The sequence below is a fragment of the Cetorhinus maximus genome, chromosome 3 (assembly GCF_964194155.1).
Source record: "Cetorhinus maximus chromosome 3, sCetMax3.hap1.1, whole genome shotgun sequence".
NCBI classification, from domain to species: domain Eukaryota; kingdom Metazoa; phylum Chordata; class Chondrichthyes; order Lamniformes; family Cetorhinidae; genus Cetorhinus; species Cetorhinus maximus.
Genome location: NC_135881.1, coordinates 201,392,621 through 201,413,324, shown reverse-complemented (window position 1 = coordinate 201,413,324; position 20,704 = coordinate 201,392,621). Strand labels below are relative to the sequence as shown.

The following is a 20,704-nucleotide window of genomic DNA, read 5'->3' as shown; positions in this document are numbered from 1 at the left end:
GCAAGAGGGGCTGTTCTTTCTTCTGGCGTCATGTCCGCGCACGCTTTCAGTTTCCCTCTGACCTTTGTCATCGTCTTTCTTACCTTCAGCTTCTGATGGCAGATCCATTTCTTTGAGGAGGAAAGGTGAATGACAGTCCGGGTTGTGTCCATCTCTTTCTGCTGCTCGACCAGAAAACCACGCTTTTACTCCTAAATGTTCTCAATCCATTCTAAGACTTGCCTTTGGAAGCTGCAATGTACTGATACAACCTGCTACGTTTTCCCCTTGTTTGCCTCGCAACTGTTGTGTCCTTCAGTTTAGCGTAAACGTATCAATCATACAAGGATTGTGGGTTCTTTATTTGAAGATTAAGGCTATGTACATACAATGGTAACTGGGAGGCTATGTAGACATAGAACTGTAGGACTGCTGCTCTATTCAGTCTACAGAGTACATAGGATCATACATCGCATCCTGTCTCAGTGGATAGTGGTTTAAGATACATCCCCTTAAAGATACATTACAACAGTAGCTGCTGCTAAGTATAAATGAGAAACAGTTCATTACTGAAGTTACACTCTGCTCCTAGCGACAGCAGTTTGAAATGGAACAGGAATTTAGACTACAAAGCTGAGCAGAGTGAACCACTGGGATGCAGGGTGGAATCCATCAGCATCGTTGCAGCTGATTAGGTGATCAGGACACAAGAGTAAAAAACTGCAGATGCTGGAAATCTGAAATAAGAACAGAAATTTGCTGGAAATGCTCAGCAGGTCTGGCAGTATCTGTGGAGAGAGAAGCAGGGTTAGCGTTTCTTGTTGATGAACCAGGAGTTCTAACAACACAAATGTTATATTTGTTTCTCTCTCCACAGGTGCTGACTGACCTGCTGAGTATTGCCAGCATTTTCTGTTCAACGGATCATAATCTCAGCTGGTTCTTCCAAGATTGTTGGGTTTTTTTTTTATATTTTTATATATATATATATATATATATATATATATATATATATAGTACAATGACCTTCTTGAAAACATGAGCACCTCCAAAAGAGACAGCTGATGCCAATTCCATCACACTGGAGTTCAAGGCCGTATTGGCGACTGTATTGTAAACACAACTGAAAGAGACACAATAAAAATCTTCATTCCTTTTTCAATTTATTTGTTACTCCAAAAAGGAACACAAAACATAATACAGAGCAGGGCAATGGAATGGAAAGAGTCTGAAAACTGATTAGAGTTTCACTCGTATAAATAGAAGTTGCTCCCTACCCCGGTCCCCTACACCAATGTCTGACCTAATTGCGTACAACACATTCCACAATTCCAATTTGGAAAGACAATGTGTTCTCGATTTGCAAAATACACAGATTGAATCACCCTCTACCTCAATGATTGCACAACAGTTTAAAGGCATTTTGCAAGTTCCTTGCTCCGCTACAGTTTCAATCCTGCTTTGCACACTGCCAATAAAGACGTATGGTGAAATGGCTGATGGCATCCATTGCAATTCATTGAACAATTTAAAGACATTTAAATATGTTTTAAAAAAAAAGACAAATGAACCAATAAACTAGGCACTGTTTGGGGGGAATATAAGTTGAGTCTTGAGTGCATCATTTCGCTATAGCAACAAACTTAAATTGTTCCATTGAGTGTCTCAACAGTGTGTTAATGTTTAAATATTATCGTAATACTTAAATTGGAAGGGGGTGCTCAAGCAAATGCAAAAATTAAAAAATAAGAGCAGATTTCAACACTTCAGCTATGATAACTATACTGAAACTAAAAGAAAGTAATGCACAACTCAGGAAAACAAGATATACAGTTGATTCTGTAACATAATACAAATCCCATATTTGTCTAAAACTCACTGTACAGTTTTGCATGTAAATTACAGCCCCCTACCTAAAAGTTACATCTGTTGCAGATAGATGTGAAAGCAGCATCAGCTTAAAACACTGGACCGAAAGAACCAAGGTCATGCAACAAGTTGATATCCAAGCTGTTCTATACAAAACTTTGAATTCGACAGCCCGAAGTCTGGAAGCAATAACTCATTTCTGCAAATATGTTATTGTTCTGTCTCTATTTCATGATATAGGTATACACAAACAAGATGACTGGAAGAAAAAGAGTGGGCCTGCTGGATTTGAACCGATACCCTGTATGAAACACCCGAGTTTTGTTTTTACATTTTGTTTTTGGACATCAAATAGGAAGATCGCATGAGCAGGAGGTGTGTTTTTTCCTTTTTACTTCGCTAGTGTGGTTCTTAAAATTGTCCAGGAGAACCAAAGAGGAGAAAGTTTATAATGCCTAAGGCTGAACGATCCAACTCCGACCGCAGATCACAACCATTAGTTCCACCGTTAGAAATCGATTGTAGAAAAAAAAAACACCTCAGTGTCTGGGTGTGGAAAGCAGGTCAGAAGATCCTCCACATTTGGACAGAATCTTGGCGGCCAAGCTGCTTTCCACAGGTACAAATTCAGTCCATCTTTTCTTTCTGAACCAGCTTTGGTGCATCAACAAACTCCTTGCCGTTGAAGAGAATAACTGCAGCAGTTCCAAAGCTCGCACTTCCCCAGAACAGCACATAAGCCAAGGTCTCTGTCCAGGTATCACCTAACATCAGGTCCAAAGAAAAAAATTCAAATCATGAATTGTCATAATCGAAGCAGCTGTAAGCAGATTTTAATCATGAGAAATCAGCAACCAGGGGATGTAATTATAGCACATTTAATAGCAAATTTTCAATTTTAGGGCTGAGTCTAATTAAATGTGATTAACTACCTCAACAACGATGAACTCCTTAATTAACACTGAAGTTGAGGAAACCCAGAAATATTAATGTCATCACACAGCAGCTCTGGGTGTGCTGCACCGAGCTTTCTGCTCCTGCTGAGAGCAGTAAGACTGGCTGAATGACATTGCACAGATGAAGCTGGAGCTGAGGAGGCAGCTAATCATGTACGCTTGTTAATGTATTTCATTTTTTCCTTACAAAATTGCTTTCCTGATCAAGCCTGAAGTTTTCTAATTATGGACATTTTATCTCTGACCTGCAAAAGGCACAGATTTTACCCAATTTATTTTGACTGAAGTATAGCAAAAAAAAAATCAAATCCAACAATCAGGAGGCATGTTCAACAACATTTGACCTGATCAACAGCTACGGGCAAAGACTAGTTACCCAGAATAAGTAAACAACCTACACAGGCCTGCTGCAGGGCTTGAGCTCAAATCTGGGCTTACATTCCAGTGCAGTACTGAGAGAGTACCACATTGTCAGAGGTACTGTTTTTTGGATGAAACACTAATCCAAAGCTCCATCTGCCTGCTCGGGCAGATGTAAAAGATCCCAAGCACTATCTATCTCGTAGAAAAGCAGGGTATTTGTCCCCGGTGTCCTGGTCAATATTTATCCTTCAATCAACATCATAAAAACAGATTATCTAACCATTATCACATTGCTGTTTGTGGGAGATTGCAGTGTGCAATTAGGTTGCCATGTCTCTCATAACAGTGATACACTTCCAAAGTAAAACGTTTTAACACTGTGATTGTGACAAGCAATAATGTAAGTCTTTCATATATTTGAAAGAGTTTAAATAAATTAATAAATTCAAGCTAGCATTTTCCTCAATTCAAATCTGTCTATGAATATAACAAGTCTATGGTACAGAAACAGGCCATTTGGCCCATAGGTCAATGCCAGCAATTATGTTCCATAACCCTTCATCTAACCCTATAGCCTCCTCTGTCTTTTTTCCTCTTGGCCTTACCTAGTTTCCTCTTAAATATATTACCATTCACCTCGACAACTTCTTGTGGTAGCGACTTCTACATTCTAACCACTCCCTGGGTAAAGAAGTTTCTCCTGAAATCCCTACCGGATTTATTAATGACTATTTTGTATTTCTGACCTCTGGTCATCAACTCTCTAGCAAGTGGAAACACACTCCCTATTTCAAACCGTTTCAGACCCGTTCATTGTGTTGAAGACCTCCATTAGGGTTCAATTCATTAGGACTCCATCTTCTCTTCTGTAGAGAAAAGCGATTCAGTCTGTTTAGCCTTTCCTGGTAAGTATAAACTCTCAAGGAGGTCTTGTGGTGCAGTGGGTAGTGTCCCTGCCTCTGAGCCAGAAGCTCTGGGTTGAAATCCGACTCCAGGACTTGATGGCCAAGGAAGGTGCGTTCATAACATGGCCAAACAGGTTGAGTATCGACCTGTAAATCTTTCCAACACACGCCAACCAGGTAAGAGCGGGAGAGATTCTTTTCCACGTGATAGAAAATAAATTGGAGCCTTGACCAGCACGATTCATAGCTCCAGGCTACAACATGCATGTAAAAGTGTATGTTGCCACAGCAACTCAGACTCCTTGGTGCGGAGGGTGGGGGCTGGTTGGCTCAGTTGGATGTACAGTCAGTGTGAATTCAATTGTTGCCAACAGCACAGAGTTCAATCACCATTCTGGCTGGGGTGGATTTGGGACCTGCCTCTTTGCCCTACCTGTGGGTGGAGGTGGTCATGGCACTGTGGGTTGGACCTGCCTTTGGGCAGGGAACGCAAGAAGAAGACAAACTCTCAGTTCTGGCATCCTTCTTGGGAATCTTTTTGTGTACCTTCGCCAACGTCCCTAATATCCTTTTCACAATATGGGAAGCTAACCTGTGCACTGCACTCCGAGTGCAGTGTGACTAAAGTGTAAACTTTATACAAGTTTAACATAACTTTCCTGCTTTTCAATATTATACTTTTTGATCCCTGTATGGTGCTAGTCATTCCTTAGATAAGTTCAGTGCCAGGCAACAGCTACTAAAGCACAGCCTATAATAGAGATAATCAACACTGTGTTTCTTTTTAAATGTTCTATTACAAGTAAAGAAATCAAGTAACCAATCCAAGAATCAAGAGTTCATTTCTGCATTATGTTTTATGTTCCAGTATATAAATTATCTTCTAATTATGTAGCAGATAACAACTCAAATTCCTATTTCTTGAGTCTTATTTATGACAACCGTAGACTTCTTTCTGGTAGGAAAAGAGCTACTGAATAACCTTCAACTGGCCTTTCCTAATGAACATTCAGCCTACACAGTGCAACCCTCAACAATATCAATTTAGTCCATCCATCAGCTATTCATCTTGCTTGTCCTCCAGTTATTTATTCTCTACTATAATTATTTATTTGGGTTTTCATTTTTTTTTGTTTATATTATTTCCTATCTATCTTTCTTTTTTAATTCAGTCACCTGGGTCAGGAAGCTTTCCTGACCACCTCCCTCCCCGAACCGTTCTACCACCATAACGTCACAAGATTCAGCTGAAAACTTTGTATATCCAACACCCATTTTGAAAGTGGAACCAGACACCATTCAGAATCTCTCTCTCTGCCGGAAGAAACAGGGTTTTTAAAGGCTGTTTCTTTAACCAGATAAATTGCTGCAGTTCTGCCTTAGCATGTTGGAAGAATTATAGGTGAGGCAGGGGATGGGATCCTGAGAGGAGGTTCAGCAGGGGAGATGCACAGCCAAAATTATAGGAGAGCGCAAGTGAGTCTGGAAGGCATAGAAATTAAGGCACAAGGGAGCTTGGTACGGTTGGATGGTATTTATTTTAATGCGAGGAGTCTGACGAATAAGGTAGATGAGTTGAGGACACAAATTAGCATATGGAAGTCTGATGTCATTGCTCTCACAGAGGCATGGTTGAGAGAGGAGCAGGATTGGCAGCTCAATATTCCAGGATATAGGGTCTTCAGGTGAGGCAGGGAAGGAGGTAAAAGAGGAGGGGGTATCGCAATATTGATCAAGGAATCAATTACAGCAGTAAGGAGGGATGATGTCTTAAAAAGCTCCTCAAATGAAGCCATATGGGTAGAACTTAAAAACAAAAAAGGAGCAATCACATTGCTGGGAGTGTATTTTAGGCCCCCAAACAGTCAGAGAGAAATAGAACAGCAGATATGTAGGCAACTTTCAGAGAAGTGCAAAAATAATAGGGTAGTAATAGTGGGGGATTTCAACTTCCCCAACATTAATTGGGTTAGTCATAGTGTGATAGGTTTAGAGGGAGCAGAATTCTTAAAATGCATCCAGGAGAGTTTTTTAAGCCAGTACGTAGAAGGTCCTACAAGAGTGGGGGGGTGGTCCTGGACTTAATTTTAGGGAATGAAGCCTGGGAAGTGGTAGAGGTATCAGTGAGGCGGGGGGGGGGGAGCATTTTGCAGATAGTGATCATAACTCCATTAGATTCAAGGTTGTTATGGAAAAGGACAAGGATGGGCCAGAAATCAAAGTTCTAAATCGGGGGAAGGCCAATTTGAATAAGATCAGATATGATTTGGCCACAGTGGACTGGGAACAGCTACTTTTAGGTAAATCTGTGTCAGAGCAGTGGGACTCATTCAAGAAGGAAATAGGGAGAGTACAGGGGCAACATATTCCAGTAAAGACAAAGGGTGGGACCAACAAATCCAGGGAACTCTGGATGTCAAGGGGTACACAGCATCGGATAAAGAGAGAAAGGGAGGCTTATGGCAGATACCGAGGGATCAAAACAGTGGAAGCCCTAGAGGAGTATAGAATGTGTAGGGGGGAACTTAAAAAAGAAATTAGGAGAGCAAAAAGACGGCATGAAAAAACATTGGCAGGTAAAATAAAGGAAAATCCAAAGTTATTTTACAAGTACATTAAGAGTAAGAGGATAACTAGGGAAAGAGTCGGGCCCATTAAGGACCATAGTGGTAATTTGTGTGTGGAGCCGGAAGACATAGGTAGGGTTCTAAATAAATAGTGTGTCGGTGTTCACAAGTGAGAGGGACGAGGTAGGTATGGAAATCAGGCAGGACTGTGATATAATTAAATAAATTAGCATAGAAAGGGAGGAGGTTCTAAGTGGTCTGGTAGGCTTAAAAGTAGATAAATCTCCAGGCCCAGATGAACTGCATCCCAGGTTGTTGAGTGAGCCAAGGGAGGAGATAGCAGGGGCGCTGGCAATAATTTTCAATACCTCTCTGGCCACAGGAGAGGTGCCAGAGGACTGGAGGACAGCCAGTGTGGTACCGTTATTCAAAAAGGGAGGAAGGGATAAACCAGGGAACTACAGGCCAGTCAGTCTGACTCAAAGGTGGGGAAACTATTGGAAGCAATTCTGAGGGACAGAATTAATCTACACTTGGAAAGGCAGGGATTGATCAAGGACTGTCAACATGGGGAGGTAATGTCTGACCAATTTGATTGAATTTTTCGAAGAGGTGACCAGGTGTATAGATAAGGGCACTGCATTTGATGTAGTCTACTTGGACTTCAGCAAGTCTTTTGATAAAGTCTCGCATGGGAGACTGATAATGAAGGTAAGCCCATTGGATCCAAGGCAATTTGGCAAATTGGATCCAGAATTGGCTGAGTGACAGGAAGTAGAGGGTGATGGTCGAAGGGTGTTTTTGTGACTGGGTGCCTGTGTCCAGTGAGGTTCCACAGGGATCAGTGTTGGGTCCCTTGCTGTTTGTGGTATATATAAATGATTTAGACTTGAATATAGGAGGGTTGATCAGTAAGTTCGTGGATGACACGAAAATTGGTGAGGTGGTAAATAGTGTGGAGGATTGCCTTAGATTACAGGAGGATATAGACGAGCCTGTTAGATGGGCTGATCAGTGGCAAATGGAATTTAATCCAGATAAGTGTGAGGTGATGCACTTGGGCAGGACAAACAAGGCACGGGAATACACGATGAATGGTAGAACCCTGGGAAGTACCGAGGATCAGAGGGATCTTGGTGTGCATGTCCATTGATCCCTTAATGTAGCGGGACAGGTAGATAAGGTGGTTAAGAAGGCATATGGGATACTTGCCTTTATTAGCCGAGGCATAGAATATAAGAGCAGGGAGGTTATGCTGGAACTGTATGAAACGCTGGTTAGGCCACAGCTAGAGTATTGCGTGCAGTTCTGGAATCTGCATTATAGGAAGGATGTGATTGCACTAGAGAGAGTGCAGAGGAGATTTACCAGGATGTTGCCTGGGCTGGAGAGTTTTAGTTATGAGGAGAGATAGGATAGACTGGGGTTATTTTCCTTGGAGCAGAGGAGATTGCAGGGTGGGGGGGGGGGGGGGGGGACATGATTGAAGTGTATAAAATTATGAGGGGTATAGATAGGGTAGATATGAAGGTGGAGGGATCAATAAGCAAGGGGCATAGACTTGGTGAAGGGATCAATAACCAGGGGGCAAAGATTTAAGGTAAGGGGCAGGAGGTTTAGAGTGGACGTGAGGAAGAATTTTTTCATCCAGAGGGTGGTGGGAATCTGGAACTCACTGTCTGAAAGGGTGGTAGAGGCAGAAACCCTCATAGCATTTAAGTAGTATTTGGGTGTGCACTTGCGATGCCATGACATACAAGGCTACAGGCCTAATGCAGGAAAATGGGATTAGAATAGTTAGGTACTTGTTTGACTGGCGCAGACTCGTTAGGCCAAAGGGCCCTTTTTTATGCTGTAGATCTCTGACTCTGAGATGACCAACATGTTCCTCGGGTACACCCAGAAAGTATAAAGTTCTTGAACAGATACAGGAACTTGACAGCAACACTCCAAGGGGAAAAAAAAGCTCTGGATTTTAGAATTTATGCACCTTACTAATTGTTTAATTGAATTAATTTAATCATCACAGTTCCAGGATATCACTGCTTTAGTTCCTCAGGGTAATGTCCTAGGCCCAACCATTTTCAGCTGCTTCATCAATGACCTTCCCTTCGTCATAAGGTCAGAACTGTGGGTGTTCGCTGATGACTGCACAATGTTGGGCACCATTCGCGACCTCTCAGATAACAAAGCAGCCTGGCCCGCATGCAGCAAGAGCTGGGCAACATTCAGGTGAGGACTGATAAGTGGCAAGTAACATTCAAGCCACACAAGTGCCAGATAAAGACCAGCTCCAATGGGAGAGAATCTAACCAACTTCCACTTGACGTTCATTAGAATTAACATTGTGGAATGTCTCACCATCAACATTCAGGTGGGGCGGGGGGGGTTTACCATTAACCAGAAACTGAAATGGACCAGCCATATAAATACCGTGGCTACAAGAGCTGGTCAGATGTTGGGAATTCTAAGGCAAACACTCAATGCCTGTTCACCATTTACAAGGCACAAGTCAGGAGTGTGAAGGAATATTTTCCACTTGCCTGAATGAGTGTGTCTCCAATAAGACTCAAAAAGCTTGACATCATCCAGGACAAGGCAGTCTGCTTGACCCGCATTGTGTACCATCTACAAGATGCACTGCAGTAACTCGCCAAGGCTTCTTCAACAGCATCTTCCAAACCTGCAACGTCTAAGGACGTGGGCAGCAGGCACATGGGAACACCACCATCCTGACCGAGAACTGCTTCGCCATTTCTTTATTGTTGTTGGATCAAAATCCTGGAAATCCCAACCTAGCAGCATGTAGGTGTACTTGCACCACACAGACTACAGTCGTTCAAGGAGGTGGCTTACCATCTTCTCCAGAGCAATTAAGGATGGACTAAAAATGCTAGTCTTGCCAGCAATGCCCATATTCCATGAATGAAAAAAAGTTGAATCCCAAAATGCAGGATAGTAGTAACATTTGTGTTGGTTATTACTTCTGATTTCAAGATTTTTACTCACCTGCCATAAGTAAGCAGATGATACACATCGAGAAAGCCACAACCATGATTATAGGCAACTGTGAAAGGAGAAGAATAATATTTACCAGGGTAAACTGTGCTCCTTCCTAGGTTTGCTCAAGTGCCAATATTAAATATACCATATTCCTTTATTAACATCCCCAGTTGATATGTGGAAGTGACAAATAATCCCAGCATGACTGCTTCATTAGATTGACATTTAAGCAACACTAACTGCCTAAGTGCAAGACTTATTGAAGCTATTTTATTCATGAAATTTTATTTATTGCGTCTCAAAATTGTAACAGAATTTCCAGTGCTGACGCCTCTTCACCCGCAATCTTTGCTTCTGATCACCATGCCTCCTAGGCGACTGCTTAAGCTTGTATCACGTCAGGGCTGCCGTCCATCCTATCGCCTATAACTAACTAAACACCATCAATTCGCAGTTTGAGATGCTTCAGTAGTCCTGTCAAATACATTCCACAGCAATTAAACACTGATGACTCTGCTAAAGGCCACAGATGAAGCAAACAAGATCGAGAGGAAATGTCAATTTTATCCTGCATATGTAACAACATTACACAGATTCAAATTGTTAACCATGGTACTGCTCAATCATAAATAGTTTACTAAAATGAATAATCATCTTCAAACTCACCGCTAGGAATCTCCACTCTTTCTGGTCATGTAATAAGGCTAAAGAGTCAGCCTCATCCACAACATAGTTTCCAAGGAACAGGTCTATTGAATCCTGCAACAGTAATAAATGTATGGAATGTATTAACTAATTCAAACAGTCACTAAGTAGTACTGAGCTTGAATATTGCTGAAAAGAGAGACACATTGCTGAAGTTTTTCGTCTTGCACTCATCTGGACAAGCATAAGAATGCCAAATTTCAAACAATCACAACAATTTATGCTACATTGTTTGAAATTTGAGGGCAGGGTAGAGGGGGGAAGAGTTGGGGTGGGCGAGAGAGGGGTGGAGGAGGAGAGGAAGGGGGTGCTGGAAGAGAGAGGATCACCTGTCAGGACTTTCTTTCCTATACCCTATCTAGAACAGTAACGGAGGGGCTAGAGATGATTTTTTAAATATTCATTCATGGGGAGTGGGCATCGCTGCCTAGGTCAGCATTTATTGCCCATCCCTAATTGAGAGTCAACCACATTGACCAGACCAGATAAGGGTGGCAGGCTTCCTTCCCTAAAGGACATTAGTGAACCAGGTGGGTTTTTGTGACAATCGACAATGGTTTCATGGTCATCATCAGATTTTTAATTTCAGATTTTTATTGAATTCAAATTTCATTATCTGCCATGGTGGGATTCAAACTTGGGTCCCCAGAGCATTCCCCTGGGTCTCTAGAAAACTAGTCCAGTGACAATGCCACTATGCTACCATCTCCCCCTAATAGGATGGAGGAATAAAGGCAATAGCGTCAGGGGGTAAGCAACTGGTTACCAACTGGATGTCAAACAAAGGGGGTAACATGTAGATTTGGTGTGGGTGGGAGGGGTAAAAGCGACTTAATATCAGCAGTCTTTCCCTTTCTCTGCTGAAGATGAATTTTGATCCTGTGACTTCAAAGAATTAAAATGTGGGATCAGAAATTCCATTTCAGCTTCACAAATTTCTTTTTATCCCACGCTTTATGTAGATAAACCATTCCCTGCATGTGTTCCAAGCTATGGACCGATATGTGAAAGAGAAATTCAACTTAGGTATTAATCTTTTGTTCAAGGTGCACATTCAGGTTAAATTGTCTGTCTAATCATGCTTAGTAGTTTTTATATCTTAGTTTGCACAAAATAGCATGTGTGAATATTACCCTAGGAGGCTTTTAAGATCATACTAGCTTTAATTTGAACAAAATTGAAAAATTAGCCTGGAGCCATAATTTGCCATACACATGTAAAACTGCCGAGGTCCTCTCACCCCTCCATCTCCTTAAAACTCTTCCTCAAAACAATCTATTTGACCAAGCTTTTGGTAACTTCACTTAATATCTCCTCCTTTGGTTCATCGTCTATGTTTTGGTTATGCTTCTGTGAAGCACCACCGAGCGTTTTTCTAAATGAGAGGTGTTATGTAAATGCAAATGTTTGTTGTTTCTGAAACACTGCTCATCAGCAAGGCAGTGCTTTCTTGGGTTACTCTATCTAGACTTTTCAATACATGCTAAAAGAATTATTCAAATAACAATTGAAAAGAATGAATCATGTATTTAAAATAGCCAACACATGCATGTTGCTGGTCAAGATCCATGGGAAAGTTATACAGAATGGTTTACCTGTCTAAATCCATCGGAGAAGTTATTCTTGTAATATCTTATCATCGAGTTCCATCCATCCATCACAAGACCCCATTTGGTTCTCTTTCCAGTCCTAAAGAAAAGGAAGTGTATTTAACAAACGGTGAATACTGATGCCAAAAATGCCAGATTAGCTGAGGGGTAATAATAAAATTTTTAAAGTGTGCTGTTTAAATCTGGAGAAGACGGTAACATGTTCATTTTCAAATAGTCTGGGCAATATAGCTGCCCCATGTCAATATCAAGCAAATCCTAAAAGGTGGCAAGACAGCTCTTGGTGTCTCCTGGAAAATCCATTCCAGGCAGCATTTCCTTTCCCCACTTCGTGATTCTATTAGACTTTTAATTCCAGATTTTTTACTGAGTTCAAATTTCACCATCTGCCATGGTGGGATTCAAACCCGGGTTCCCAGAGCAGTACCCTGGGTCTCTGGATTACTAGTCCAGTGACAATACCACTATGTCATTGCCTCCCCAACTGGAGCACGTACATTTCTGATATTTACACACAAGTGGTTTAAAATATCACTCGAGAAAGATGCTACTCTGGAGCAAAGGAATGCAAGTTTCTCGTATGTGAGACACAGTCACTATTCACCTTCAATATCTTCTTTGTGAAATTCAAAGAACAAGGACAAAGAACAAAGAAAGGTACAGCACAAGGGCAGGCCCTTCGGCCCTCCAACCCTGCGCCGATCATATTGCCCGTCAACTAAAACATTTTGCACTTCCAGGGTCCGTATCCCTCTATTCCCATCCTATTCATGTATTTGTCAAGCTGCCTCTTAAACACCACTATCGTACCTGCTTCCACCACCTCCTCTGGCAGCGAATTCCAGACACTCACTACCCTCTGCGTAAAAAACTTGCCCCGCACATCTCCTCTATAGTTTTCTCCTCTCACCTTAAATCTATATCCCCTAGTAATTGACTCTTCCACCCTGGGAAAAAGCTTCTGATTATCTATTCTGTCCATGCCACTCATAATTTTGTAAACTTCTATCAAGTCACCCCTCAATCTCCATCGCTCTAGTGAGAACAATCCGAGTTTCTCCAACCTCTCCTCATAGCTAATAACCTCCAGACCAGGCAGCATCCTGGTAAACCTCCTCTGCACCCTCTCCAATGCCTCCATATGCTTCTGGTAATGTGGTGACCAGAATTGCACGCAATATTCCAAGTGCGGCCTAACCAAGGATCTATACAGCTGCAGCATGAGTTCCCAGCTTTTATACTCAATACCCCTGCCAATGAAGGCAAGCATGCCATATGCCTTCCTGACTACCTTATCCACCTGCGTTGCCACCTGTGGACCTGTACACCCAGATCCTTCTGCCCGTCGATGCACTTAAGGGTTCTGCCATTTACTGTATAATTCCTGCCTGTATTAGATCTTCCAAAATGCATTACCTCGCATTTGTCCGAATGAAAATCCATCTGCCATTTCTCCGCCCAAGACTCCAACCGATCTATATCCCGTTGTATCCTTTGACAATCCTCTTCACTATCTGCAACCTTAGTGTCGTCTGCAAACTTACTAATTAGCCCAGTTACATTTTCCTCCAAATCATTTATGTATACTACAAACAGCAAAGGTCCCAGCACTGATCCCTGCGGAACTCCACAAGTCACAGCTCTCCATTCAGAAAAGCACCCTTCCACTGCTACCCTTTGTCTTCTATGACCAAGCCAATTCTGTATCCATCTTGCCAGCTCACCTCTGATCCCGTGCAACTTTACCTTCTGTACCAGTCTGCCATGAGGGACCTTGTCAAAGGCCTTACTGAAATCCATGTATATAACATCCACTGCCCTTCCATCGTCGATCATCTTTGTCACTTCCTCGAAAAACTCGATCAAGTTAGTGAGACACGACCTCCCCTTCACAAAACCATACTGCCTCTCACTAATACGCCCATTTGCTTCCAAATGGTAGTAAATCCTGTCACGAAGAATCTTCTCAAATAATTTCCCTACCATTGACGTAAGGCTCACCGGCCTGTAATTTCCTGGATTATCCCTGCTACCCTTCTTAAACAATGGAACAACATTGGCCATTCTCTAGTCATCTGGGACCTCACCCGTAGCCAGTGAGGATACAAAAATTTCTGTCAAGGCCCCAACAATCTCCTCCCTTGCCTCCCTCAGTACTCTGGGGTAGATCCCATCTGGCTCTGGGGACTTATTCACCTTAATATTCTTCAAGACGCCTAACACCTCTTTTTTGATCTCAACATGATCCAGGCTATCTACACACTCTTCCCTAGACAAATCGACCGCTAAGTCCTTCTCTTTGGTGAATACTGATGAGAAGTATTCATTTAGTATCTCTCCCATTTCTTCTGGCTCCACACACAGATTCCCACCTCTGTCCCTGAGTGGGCCTACCCTTTCCCTGGCTTCCCTCTTGCTTTTTACATATGTATAAAAGACCTTGGGATTTTCCTTGATCCTGGTTGCCAGTGACTTTTCATGACCCCTTTTAGCCCTCCTGACTCCTTGCTTAAGTTTCTTCCTACTTTCTTTGTATTCTCCACGGGCTTCATCTGTTCCCAGCCTTCTAGCCCTTACGAATGCTTCCCTTTCCTTTTTGACTAATCTCACAATAAACTTCGTTATCCAAGGTTCCTGAAACTTGCCATGCTTATCCTTCAACCTAGCAGGAACATGCCGGTCCTGAATTCTTATCAACTGACGTTTGAAAGCCCCCCACATGTCAGTTGTTGATTTGCCTCAAACATCTGCCTCCAGTCTAGATTCCTCAGTTCTTGCCTAATATTGTTATAATTAGCCTTCCCCAATTAAATATCTTAACCCAAGGACTCCTGTTATCCTTATCCACCAGTACCTTGAAACTTACTGAATTATGGTCACTTTTCCCGAAATGCTCTCCTACTGAAACTTTGACCACCTGGCCAGGTTCATTCCCTAATACCAGGTCCAGTATTGCCCCTTCCCTAGTTGGACTATCTACATATTGTCTCAGGAAGCCCTCCTGGATGTACCTTACAAATTCTGCACCATCCAAACCCCTAGCACTAAGTGATTCAATATAGGGAATATAGAGTCAATATAAGGAAAGTTAAAATCACCCACCACAACAACCCTATTGCTTTACATCTTTCCAAAATCTGCCTACGTAACTGTTCCTCAATCTCCCGCCGGCAATTGGGAGGCCTATAGTAAACCCCCAACATTGTGACTGCACCCTTCCTATTCCGGAGCTCTACCCATATTGCCTCTTCTTTTAAATTTAGCTTAGATCACGTAACTACAGCTATTCTAACTTCCACTACCATGTGAAAATCATCAATTCTCACTTGGTCAGGAAGGTTGGATCAGTCCTTCCCAGTTGCGCAAATGAAATCCCAAAGTGATATTCCACTTCCTGGTATCCTATACGGATATGTAACCTAATGCCTGAAATAGGAAGCTGAATCGAAACTCTGGGATTTCATTGGGAAGTCTGTCAACATGTGCGCGTGAGTCTGCATGTCAAATTAGGGCTGAGGAGCAAGTCACTGACAAATGTAAAACTTTACCACTTTGTTAATCAGCAGCATAATTAAGCACACTCAAATCTGTTACATCGATGTCAAATGTTCCCTTCATATTTCTCTAACAATGCTGTTTCACCCTAACTGCACCAGTATCATATTTCTATTTTGAACCTCAAAAGTGTGTCCCAAATGGTGGACAACCTTTCGATGTGGACCTGCACTCACAGCAAATTCCCTGCCCTACCTCCCGCAGTGGATTTACAATTCTTGCTGAAACCGTCGATTATAGCAGCACACCAGGGAGACCCTTCACCACATAGTCTCCAGCCACCAAAACATTGTGCAGACGGCTATTCAGCCTCAAGCATCCACTTTCAAACCTGGCTCAAACATCAGGCTTCCTCAGCAATACATGGTGAGGGGAAAAAAAACCTCAATTCCAAATTGTTTTCCTTAGAGCAGAGGAGGTTAAAAGGAATATTTGATGGGCGTTATCAAAATCACTGAGTTTTTATAGAATAATTAAGGGTAAACTGTTTTTAGGGTCAGGTGGATTGGTAAACAGTGGACATAAATTAAAAGGTAATTTGCAAAAGAACCAGAGGCAACTTAGAAAAAAAAAACGCAGTGAGTCATTATGATCTGGAACGCACTGCCTGAAAGAGTGGCAGAAGCAAATTTACTAATATTTTATGAGGAGAAATTTGCAGAGAATTGGAGAAAGAGGAGAGTGGGATTAATCAGATAGCTCATTCAAAAAGCCAGCACAGGCATGATGGGCCAAATAACCTCCTTCTGTGCTATGTCATTCTATGATCAAGACTTAATGGCATAAAATGTGCAAAGCACACAAAAGAAAATTCCAATTTCACCCCCTGTCCTACACATTTGTAAACGTTCTGCCTGCTTGCTGTGGTAATATAGTTCCACGGGGGTAAATGTGAAAACTACAAATGCATGGTTTGTTCCACTTGTGGGAGAGTCTAGAACAAGGAGACATAAATAGAAGATAGCCACTAAGACAGTGCTTCCCAAACTTTTTTCTGCCGTGTCCCCTTTTTAACGCTTCACACATGGCACGGCCCCAGAGTGAAAATTGAGGAGGGAGGCAGGGGGACGAGTTGTTGAGTGGGGTGAGGGTTCAAACAGCAGGGCCACAGGCACAAAAAAACTAAGACATCTACCACAAAAACAGAAAATGCTGGAAAACCTCAGCAGGTCTGGCAACATCTGTGGAGAGAGAAACAGAGTTAGCGTTTTGAGCAAATATGACTCTTCAGAGCTAAAGAGAAGTAGAAATGTGATTGATTTTATACTGTTTAAGAGGAGGTCGAGCAGGTGGAGCAAAATAGACGGTCAGGGATAGTGGGGAGCTCAGGAGAGATTGACAAAGATGTCATTGACACAAGGCAGAGGGAGTGTTAACAGTAGTGTTAAAAGACTAAAGAAGGTGTTGATAGGGCATAAAGGTAAGATAGCAGAATGTGTTAATAGTAGAATGAGGGTCAGCGCTCTGTGAAAGCAAAACATAGAAACAAGTGACTGTGGGGAGGGTGTTGGGGAAGGAGGATAACAAAAAACAAATAAATAAATAAAAATTTTCACAAAATTGGATTTAAAAAGGGGTAAAGATGGAGGAGGGAGTGAAGTTGAACTCAATGTTAAATCCAGAAGGCTGTAAAGTGCCTAACAGGAAGATGAGGTGATGTTCCCCCAGTTTTCGTTGGGCTTCACTGGAACATTGCAGCAGGCCAAGGACAGACATGTGGGCATGAGAGCAGGGTGGTGTGTTGACATGGCAAGCAACAGGAAGGTCTGAGTCATGCTTGCGAACTGAGCTCCGCAAAACGGTCAACGAGTCTGCGTTTGGTCTTCCCAATGTAGAGGAGACCATCTTGGGAGCAGCAATTACAGTAGACCAAACTGAAGGAGGTGCAAGTGAAGCACTGTTTCACCGGAAACATCTACATCTATAAGACATTCACCCATTTTTCAGGCTCTGTCAGTGTTAACAATCAGGCTCAGAGCTCATTGGGTTAGGCCACTGCCACAGGTAAAAAAAAAAATTGCGCGCATTTAAAGGAGCCTTGCAACCAATCCCAGGACTGTCAAATCTGAGTCCCTGCTCCACAGCCTCCATTACTGCCTCGGTTCTCACGCCTAATTGCTTGTCCTACAACCTCACTGAGGGTTGCGACCCACAGTTTGGAAGCCCCTGCTTGAAGAGATCAGATAGCTTCGGTAAATTTTATTTACTGTAAGTGACAAGAACACGGAATGTGCTGCCACATGAAGTGGCTGAAGCAAACAGTACTGCTGTCTTTCAGGGGGAAGCTTGATGTACACTTGAGGGAGAAGGGAATAGAAGGATACAGGAGCAGTGGGAAAAGGTCATTAGCATGGGCTAGAACTCATATGGAGTATAAGTGCCAGCCGACACCAGCCAGTTTTTTCTGTGCTATATATTCTGTGTCATTCTATGATGCATTTCTTTCACACATGCTTGGATTCCTTAATAAAAAGAGAATGCTGGTTGTTTTTATTTCAGATTTTCAGCTTCCATAGTAATTTGTTTTTGCTTAGATTCCTTGTTTGGTTCAACTAGTAAGAACAACAGCTGATACTTCTCCTGCCACAAATAGATTTCATGTGTCACCTTAAACATGACGCTCTAGGCACCAGATTTTTAATTCTACAGGCTTCTAAAGACAGAAAAAAATTCAATGGCAAAGCAGAATAAATTGAGGTAAAGAGCACTTACGCTGCCATTTCCTTAATCACTGAACAAAGAATCATAGAATGGCTACAATACAGGAGGAGGCCATTCAGCCCATTGTATCTGTACCAGCTCTCTGCAAGAACAACTCACCTAGTCCCACGCCCCCTGCTTTTCCCTCCCGCCTTGCAAATTTTCTCTCTTCAGGTAATCATCCAATTACCTTTGGAAAACTGCAAGCGTCAAAAATCAGACAATTGGATTTTTTAAACTTCATATCCCACACTCAAATAGATTTTCCATGCTCCCCTCCCATGCAATATTAACCTGTTTGCAACAAAGCATGCAAGGAGTAAACTAACCACAACAGTTAAGAGTTAACGCTCAAAGATAATTACCTTGTAAAGTCAGTCTTTAAGGCCCCAGTTCCAGCATACTGTTTGGCACATGCATTCGCATTATCTGCCCATGCTGTGGACAAATCAAATTATTGCTAAGCTGTAGTACTTCAGTCAGCAAAGGTAACAACTTCAAAGTATTCAGCAAAAGTAACAATTGTTGGATTTTATTTCCACTGTAGATTTTCCTCCCAACTTTTCTCTACCATTTTCGTCTCTCTCAAAGTCAAAGACCCCATGCTAGTATAGGGTTCCCTTTGGCATACTCTGCTAACCTAAATAGTCAAAATTTGCATTGCCCCTGGCAGCGAGCATGGAAGCATCACAGTCGTCAGCCATTACCATTGTATTCTCACCTGACAGTCCCAAGCGCACAACGCATCTAGCAGGGAGCAATGGATAGCAATCAGAAGCAAGAACTCTCCCGCCCTTGCGCAGTGATATTAAAAGCAATTGTATTGCTGATAAAAAGAGACATTTTTTGACGATCTTGCACTCATCAGGACAATTTGCAATGTCTTGACCAGTGTCAAGTTGCCTGGTTTAAATTACAAACAATGCTTGGCAGTTAATTGTCAGTCACCATCAACTGGTGCGTTCTCTACCAGAGTCCACTTGCCCACCAATCAGCACTCGCTTCTCATACTGTATAAATATGTTGCTTCCCCTGACATTGGTGTTTTCTTGCAAATTGTCCTGACTAGTGGAGCATGAAAGGCTTTAACAAGCAAAATCCCTCTTTTCTCAGCAATACTCAAGTTCTGTACTACCAAACGACTATTAAACCAATTGTATTGTTCCTACTACTGGGATCAACTCAGCACAAATCAGGAATCAAACCCAAAACCTCCCTGGTCTATACGCTTTGGTTAATCATGGATAAACTTGCTGAACTAATGGAGAAGCCTGCTGTTGCATAGTGAAAGACTTCACCAAACAGGTTTTGATAACTGAATTGAAACTCACCATTTTTGTAAATCTTTTCAAACTCTGCTTGTTCTTCAATTCTTTGGCCAACATGAAGAACACCCAGCCTCTAAGTCCAACAGAAAGAAATGAGAGTTTAATAATTATCTAACAGGTGATGAGTTGGCTCATATATATATTTTAAACACTTGTAATGTGAAACTTATGGTTCAATTTGGATCTTTTTTTCTGCTTTCAAATGAGGTGCTATGTGAGGTGTTCTCAATAACTTAAATTGTGAATAATGTAGTTCTTAACCATACAGATTAGGGTCCTACATTTACTCCCTGGTCTTTGTGAATGAGCCTGTTTGAGCCCAATCACAATTGATCCCCATTTTGCATAGTAAAGTGTTAGAAGAATGCCTCTAATCAACATCCTACAAACACGGGCGAGAAGTGTATGTGCAGGAACAGGACTAGCCAGGGTTGTGGTAGCCTATCGGTTGAATTGGCTGCTGACACCAAATGCTCTAGTCCCCATTTGAAAATGAGCCATTTGGTCAGGTACCATAGGACCTCTGCTAGCAGATTAACCTTCCTATTATATAATCAATTCCCTGCCTTCAACACTTGGAGGGGCAATGACAGCAGAATTTGAGAGGCAAGATAATATACACAGTTTAGTGAGTATCTAAATAATAGGAAATAAATTAAACAACTTCCCTCTATTCTAACAGATCAGGATGTGCCACAGCAGTACTTAGCATAATAAACTATAGAGTGTGGTTCAATATTAAAAATGATGGTCATACAGCAGAATAGAAATGTACTCTGTTAACAATGAATTCTCAAACATAACAGATTACTATAATCATTCATCCTGAAGCACATAACAATTGAAATTCAGGCAAGACGGTGGCTTAGTGGTAGTGTACTGGACTAGTAATCCAGAGGCCCAGGTTAATGCTATGGGGACATGGGTTCAAATCCCATCACGGTAGCTGGTGGAATTTAAATTCAATTAATAAATCTGGAATGTATGATGACCATGAAACTATTATTGATTGTCATAAAAAGCTATCTGGTTCACTCATAAGTTTTAGGGAAGGAAATCTGCCATCCTTACCTGGTCTGGCCTACACACGACTCCAGGCCCACAGCAATGTGGTTGACTTTTAACTGCCTTCTAAATGGCCTAGCAAGTCACTCAGTTCAAGGG

General features: G+C 42.0%; 1 protein-coding gene across 2 annotated transcripts in view; it reads right to left on the bottom strand.

Annotated features, from left to right (window-relative positions):
* Positions 1-1,125: 1,125 nt before the first annotated feature.
* Positions 1,126-20,704, bottom strand: part of sacm1lb (SAC1 like phosphatidylinositide phosphatase b) — a 71,965-nt gene continuing 52,386 nt past the window's right edge. For both annotated transcript variants that reach the window (XM_078539622.1, XM_078539621.1), the window contains 6 exons: positions 19,544-19,613; positions 18,578-18,650; positions 11,943-12,036; positions 10,309-10,401; positions 9,649-9,706; positions 1,126-2,612 (listed from right to left, as the gene is read on the bottom strand). In XM_078539622.1, the coding sequence (XP_078395748.1) occupies positions 2,476-2,612; positions 9,649-9,706; positions 10,309-10,401; positions 11,943-12,036; positions 18,578-18,650; positions 19,544-19,613 (525 nt within the window). In that variant the 3' untranslated portion in view covers positions 1,126-2,475. The remainder of the gene's footprint in view (positions 2,613-9,648; positions 9,707-10,308; positions 10,402-11,942; positions 12,037-18,577; positions 18,651-19,543; positions 19,614-20,704) is intronic.